This window comes from Cyprinodon variegatus, unplaced genomic scaffold (genome assembly GCF_000732505.1).
Source record: "Cyprinodon variegatus isolate N-32 unplaced genomic scaffold, C_variegatus-1.0 Scaffold981, whole genome shotgun sequence".
In the NCBI taxonomy this organism is placed as follows: domain Eukaryota; kingdom Metazoa; phylum Chordata; class Actinopteri; order Cyprinodontiformes; family Cyprinodontidae; genus Cyprinodon; species Cyprinodon variegatus.
The window spans coordinates 29,979-36,927 of NW_015151434.1; the positions used below are offsets into that span (position 1 = coordinate 29,979).

At 36.9% G+C, this 6,949-nt stretch overlaps 1 protein-coding gene across 1 annotated transcript in view; it reads left to right on the forward strand.

Moving 5' to 3' along the window:
• The window catches only part of LOC107100515 (NACHT, LRR and PYD domains-containing protein 12-like), a 69,157-nt gene that overhangs the window by 13,421 nt on the left and 48,787 nt on the right, over positions 1–6,949 (forward strand). Inside the window, exons 5-6 of the mRNA XM_015399030.1 lie at positions 1,813–1,986; positions 2,915–3,088. Coding sequence (XP_015254516.1) covers positions 1,813–1,986; positions 2,915–3,088 — 348 coding nt within the window. The remainder of the gene's footprint in view (positions 1–1,812; positions 1,987–2,914; positions 3,089–6,949) is intronic.

Genomic DNA, 6,949 nt, shown 5'->3' on the forward strand with positions numbered 1-6,949 from the left:
AGCTGAAATCTCAGTCCACCACCTCTGTTTAAATTTGCTTTTTCTTTCTCTCAAATACTCATTTTCTTTGTCCAATGTTCCCATTTTGGACACAGAAATAAACATCTTTTTAGAATTATTTGCAAAACAATAACTTTGCTCAACAGTCAATTCTGGTACCATTCTGTGGGTCAGAAGCTGAAAGGTTTGGGAATCTGTGTCATGTTGGAGCTCTTTGAGACAGCTGCACTTTACATATTTTGCTATTGAATTTGATGTTAACCAATTATCTATTGTAGATGATCTGGCCATGTTTTTTGTTGTTGAAAGAAAAATGGGCATCCCACTTTTTTACTTCAAATCTATTTTGTTATTAAATTATTAATGTAGGAAATGGATATTTGGGAATCAGTTATTTGTCGATTTTTTTTTTTAACAATACAGCGCTTCTTCAGTCTTGTCGATTTATTCCAGGGCTTGTTGCTGTAGATTACATTACAATAACAACCACTTTTATAAAAATATTCCTTTCTTACCTTTCAGGGCTGTACAAAAAATTATACACAAAAATAATTTTATCTGTACAACAAAAACAAACAAAGAAAAGAACATCCATTGCCTTGCAGGGCTTCCGTAAGTTTCTGTCCTGTTTGCTAGACATCCATGCATAGTTTTGGTACAGTTAGGAAATTGTTCTTTATACTCTGGTTATGTTAATGAATTACATAAAGTAGTATTGGCATTGTTTTTCTTTTTTAAAGAGTTCAAGCCACAATAGCATCCGGTCCAATCCATATTTTTTTACACAAATGGTACAATTGTAAAATGTTACAATTAATGATACAATAAATTATTTATAAATATTAGATAAATAAATGACTCGTCTAGTTTTTCCTTTTTACCGAATGGTTGTTAACTGTGTAGAATGGTTCTTATTGTGAGCTTGTAGATTAACCCAGTAGTTTGATAAAAATGGAATTTATTTTAATAGAAAGCTTTTCAGCCCCCTCTACCTGTAAATCTGAACTTGCAGTTGGGTCAAGTGTTTCTGTAATTAACCGTAAAAACTAGTATTGGTTTATACCCCATATTTTGAGTACTGTGTGAGATGCTGAATCAAAAACTATGCAACCATATTCAAATATAAACCTTTTGAGATTCATGTAGATTCATTTCAAAGCTGGTCTGTCTGCTCCCCAGTCATGCTAACCAAATATGTCATTATATTTAGTATTTTCTAATATTTGAATGAGCCTTTGAATGTGTGTTTTTATTATAGATTAATATCATTGGCATAGACTATTCATGCCTATTCTATTGAATTCACCAGAAAAATTTCAAAGCACATATCCAGTCAATCAAATATATGTTACCTTTTCTAAAACTTAGCACTTATTAGAATCAAATAATTTTTCAGAAACTGATCTATTAAAAATAAATAATTTGTTGATTTTTTTTTTTCTAACCAAAACAAATAAGTAATTGCTGTGTTGTTCTTGTGTTAATCCTAACCAATAAAGTATCCATGTTGATATTTGTGGATTGTTACACATAGATCCACTGAGGAGTTTTCCGCTATTGGGAAACAAGCTGCAGGATAATTCTGAAAAATTCAAATGTAGGTCCTGTACAAAGCTTAGTCTGTAAAGTATAAAACATGGTTTAGAGTTTAAGTGGGTAACATAATATGGAAATGTGTTTAAACCACATTCATTCTGACTTATTTTTACCTGTGATAATTGCGTTTTGCATAAAGACATTCTAAATGTATGCTGTGCACCCTTTAAATTGTTCCATAAAATTTTGCTTGTCCATCTCTGTCTGTCTCCTCAGACTGAATGACTGTAACCTCTCAGAAAGAAGCTGTGACGTTCTGGCCTCAGTTCTCAGCTCCCAGTCCTCTAATCTTAGAGAGATTGATCTCAGTAACAACAAGCTGCAGGATTCTAGAGTGGAGCTGCTGTCTTCTGGAATGATGAGTCCAAACTGCAAACTGGAAACTCTCAGGTCTCAACATAAAATAACAACACATTTGAAGCCTTGTTTTATGACTACATTTATGTTGGCCTGCTCAATGGTACGGTGGTTAACACTACTGCCTTGCGGCAAGTAGATTGCACGTTTGATTTCTGGGGTCTTTCTGCATGGACTTTGCATGTTCTCCCTGAATATGTGTGAATTCTCTCCGGGTACTTTAGCTTCCTCCCACAGTCCAAAAACATCACTGTTAGGTTGAATGGCTTCTCTAAATTCACTTTAGGTGTGATTGGTGGTTTGTCCTGTTTATCTCTGTGTTGCTCTGCAATGAACTGGCGGCCTGTCCAGGGTGGATCTCACCCATAGACAAATGGAAAATGATGGATTTGCATTTCATTGCATTTTTCACCAAAAAAAACCCATTTCAGTCCGATTGTACACATTGTTGGTACAAAACTCTGCTCATTCTCATTCTTCCAGTGCTGATGTTCTCCAGCAGAACCAAAGCTTCTATCCTTCCACTATTTTGCAGCCTTTAAATGAAATGGATGTAATATTTTCTGTATATTGTCAACATTAAGTATCTTCACTTCTGACATCTTTATAATCATTTGACTCATCCACCACCATTTCTTTTTCAGGCTAAAACTAAACTGACCCTTTGAGGAAAGAAGTAGCATTTGCTTCTCAGCGACATTTACAAACCAAAGCAGAGGAATATTGCCAGTTTACATTTGGCTGAAGTTTTTATTTCCCATAATTGTTTAGGGCCAGTTGTGATTCAATTTAACAGATCATATGTATGCATGTGTCACATTTTGATTTCTTTCAGGGTTTTGACACGAGTTGTTTGCTTCAGAGTTTCTTAGTTTTATTTTAGCACACTGTTTAATCTGTTTTGTGTGACATATTTTGTTTTTATTCATAGTTTTTTTTTTTTCTCTATCTGTATCTTCAGACTGAATAACTGTAATCTCTCAGAGAGAATCTGCAAAGTTCTGGCCTCAATTCTCAGCTCCCAGTCCTGTAATCTTAGAGAAATGGATCTGAGTAACAACAAGCTGCAGGATTCTGGAGTGGAGCTGCTGTCTTCTGGACTGAAGAGTCCAAACTGCAAACTGGAAACTCTCAGGTCTGAACATCCATTAATGACAAATGTTATGCCTTGAATTATAACTACATTTATTTTATTTATTTGTGTTTGTATTGAAACATTTTTCACAGAGACTTAAAGTTACACGAAAACATAAGACTCCCAGTTACCATTAAACTCGGTTGATTCAGCTTCAGATGAAGGAAAAGGTGGACTGAACTAGAACTCAATGTCAGTTTCGGATTTTTTTAAAGACATACATTAAAAAGATGTTCATTTCATTTGTCTTTTCACCGAAAGCAATGTCAGTCTGAGTGTAAAGATTGCCAGTATTAAGAAAAATCTGCTCAAATCCACAGGACTCCATGTAGGATGCATAAGTTAAATTAAATTAGCACAGTAATCTCTAAACATAGTCTCTGCTCTCATTCTTCTACTGCTGATGTTGTGCAGCAGAACCAAAGCTTCTCTCCTTCCACTATTTTGCAGCCTTTAAATGGAAAGAACATGTATGATTTTCTATAGATTGTCAAATTATGTATCTTGAAACCTGACATGTTTATAATCACTCTACTGATCCACCACCATTTCTTTTTAAGGCTAAAATTAAAGTGACCCTTTGAGGAAATATATGGCATTTGCTTGTTGGCCCACATTTAGAATAGAGTTCAACTTTATTTTATTGTCATTACATTGTCACAAGTACAAAGCAACAACATTCACTCTCTGCATTTAACCCATCCATTCGGGGATAAGTGACTGCCATTGTGCAGTGCCTGTGGAGCAGTGTGGGGGTTACGGTTCTTGCTCAGGGAGCAAGCTTAGATTAAAACCCAGGATCTACTCTTTACTATACAGGCACTTTGTCTAACTAAGCCACAGTGCCTACTGTTATACGTATACCAAATTTTTTGTTTCCTATTATTGTTTGAGGCTAACTATGAGTCAATTTAACAGGTCACAGAACATAGACATTTGTCACATTTTGCTCAATTTCAGGGTTTTGACATCCCTTTCATTGCTTCAGAGTTTCTTAATTTTAATTTGACAAACTGTTTTGATCTGTTCTGTTTAATATACTTATTTTTATTCAATCATACTTAATTCCTCTCTCTGTATCTTCAGGCTGATTAACTGTAACCTCTCAGAGAGAAGCTGCAAAGTTCTGGCCTCAGTTCTCAGCTCCCAGTCCTCCAATCTTAGAGAAATGGATCTAAGTAACAACAAATTGCAGGATTCTGGAGTGAAGCTGCTGTCTTCTGGACTGAAGAGTCCAAACTGCAACCTAGAAACTCTAAGGTCTGAACAGGACACCTTTGAAGGCTTTTTTTTATAACTACATTTATGTTAACTGTTTATAATAATAATACTAATTGTAATAATAATAATGACAATACATTTTATTTAAAAGCCACCTTTCTAGACAAGTATGTACAAAAGATAAAAATACAATGGCAGAAACAAATCAATACACAGAATGAAAACCATTTAAAAATTCAAAGGCTTGGGCAGGGACATTGATATTAAAGAGAATAGGCAATCTTAATCAGAGAAGTTTTTAGTTGTAATTTGAAACTGAATAGTGAGTCTGTGTGTCTAAGTAGGGCTGATATAGAATTCCAGAGACGGGGGCAGAGTGGCTGAATGCTCTGCTCCCCATGGTGGTGAGATGGGCAGAAGGGACAGACAGGTGTAAAGCAGAGAAGGATCTGAGAGCACAGGAGGGTCTGGGAACATGCAAGAGCCCTGATAGATATGGAGGGGCAAGGTGGTGAAGGGAGCTGTCAACAATAAGTGGGAAGATCTCGGTTTTGGAGGCAGTTGATTTAGTGCCAATTAGCAGAACCTCAGTTTCACTACTGTTTAATTGAAGGAAGTCTTTGGTGAACCAGGTTTTTATTTCAGAGATGCAATCTGTAAGGGAGGTGGGCGGGTGACAAGACGAGCTGGGTGTCATCCGCATAGCAGTGGAAGTGGATGTTAAGTTTATGGATAATACTGCCAAGGGGAAAGAGGTACTGTAGATGATAAAGTAGACGAGGTGAGGTGATGGGGTGGATTTGAGGGTCATTAGTTGAATGAACTGATTGCAGCCAGAGAAGTAGGAAGTAGGGAGGGTGGTGTGACAGATGGTATCAAAAGCTGCACTCAGGTTTAGGATGATGAGGATGGTGAGTAATCCAGAGTCAGATGCCCTAAGAAGATCATTGGTGATTTTGATGAGTGCTATTTCAGTGCTGTGGAGTGGCCGTAAACCAGACTTGAACTCTTCATTCAGGCTGTTGGCAGATAGGTGAGAATGGAGCTGGGAGGCAATTGTTTTTTTTCAAGAACCTTGGAAATGATGGGTAATTTGTAGATCGGATGGAGGTTGTTGAAGTAGATGGTGTCGGCACCAGATTTTTTCATAATTGGGGGGATTACATTAGTTTTGAGAAGTGAAGGGACAGTTCCAGTGGTGAGGGAGGTGCTAATGATAGCGGAAATTAGGGGCATCAGAAAGGGTAGGCAGGTTTTGATAAGTTGCATTGGGAGGGGGTCCAATTGGCAGGTGAATGGTTTGGATTCTGGATAAGCTCTGTGTTTCTCAGACAGTGGGAAGATGAAAGGAGGAGAATGAGAATGCAGGTTGAGGGAGATCGGCTGGGGTGCTGAGATAAGGCTTTGATCCAAGGCTCTGGTGAATGTTCTTGATTTTTCCAGTGAAATATTACATTATGTCATTGCAGAAGGAGGTTGTATAAAGGTGTGGGGGGAAAGAGTCCTGGGGTTTGATGATAATGTTGAGTACAGAAAAAAGTGACTTAAAGCTATGTTGATTGGCGGGGATTAAGCTGGAATAGTAGTTTTTTTAGTGGTCAAAATGGAGTCCTTATAGTGGAAGACGTGATTATTTTACATTTCTTTGTGTATAGTGGGGCCTGTTTTTTTCTGTAAAAATGCAATTGTGATTGGGGAGAACTAGGGAGCAGAGAAAGAGAAAGAAACAAATAGTGAGGAAAATGAGTCAAGAATATTATGGAGACCAGTGTTGTAGTGAGAGACAAGCCCAACAGGGGTGAACAGATTATTGAAATCCAGGAGGCAGGAAGAGTGGATACTTGAACTGAGGGTGGAGGAATCAATGTTCTTTATGTTCCAGAAAGATATGAGGAGTGATAATTTAGAGATAGTGAGAGTAAGATTTACTGCAAATGAGAGGGGGAAATGGTCAGTTATGTGGAGTTCATCAGCTGTTATGTTAAGTGGGATGATGCCAGAGCAGCAGATTAAATCCAGAACATGTCCTTTGGAGTGTGTGGGAGTAGTGGTGTATTGCTGGCATGCAGAACTGTCTATAAAGGATGTAAAGTCTTTGGTGAGAGGCAAATTGATACTGTCCATGTGGATATGGGATGTGATGAACTTAGTGAGCATTGAAATGTTTTTAGTAAAGTTAGTAAAGTAAATCAAAACATATGTCTCACAGCTATCACTAACCTGTTAATTCAGCTACAGATAAAGGGAAAGGTGGACTGACTCAATGTCAGTTTTTTTTTTTAAGACATATGTTAAAAATATTAAAATTTCTTTGAAATTTTCACCCAAAAAAATGGCAGTTCAAATGTAAACATTGTTGGTACTAAATAAAAATCTGCTCAAATCCACATGATTCCATGGAGGATGCAATAAGTTTAATTAAATTTACATAGGTACCTCTAAGCATAGACTTCATTCTCATTATTCCAGTGCTGATGTCTTCCAGCAGAACAAAAGCTTCTATCCTTCCACTATTTTGCAGGCTTTAAATGTTATGGACATAAGATTTTTTATAGATTGTCATCATAATGTAACTTCAAACCTGACAAAAAAATCACTCTACTGATCCACCACCATTCTTTTTTTTTACAGGCTAAAATT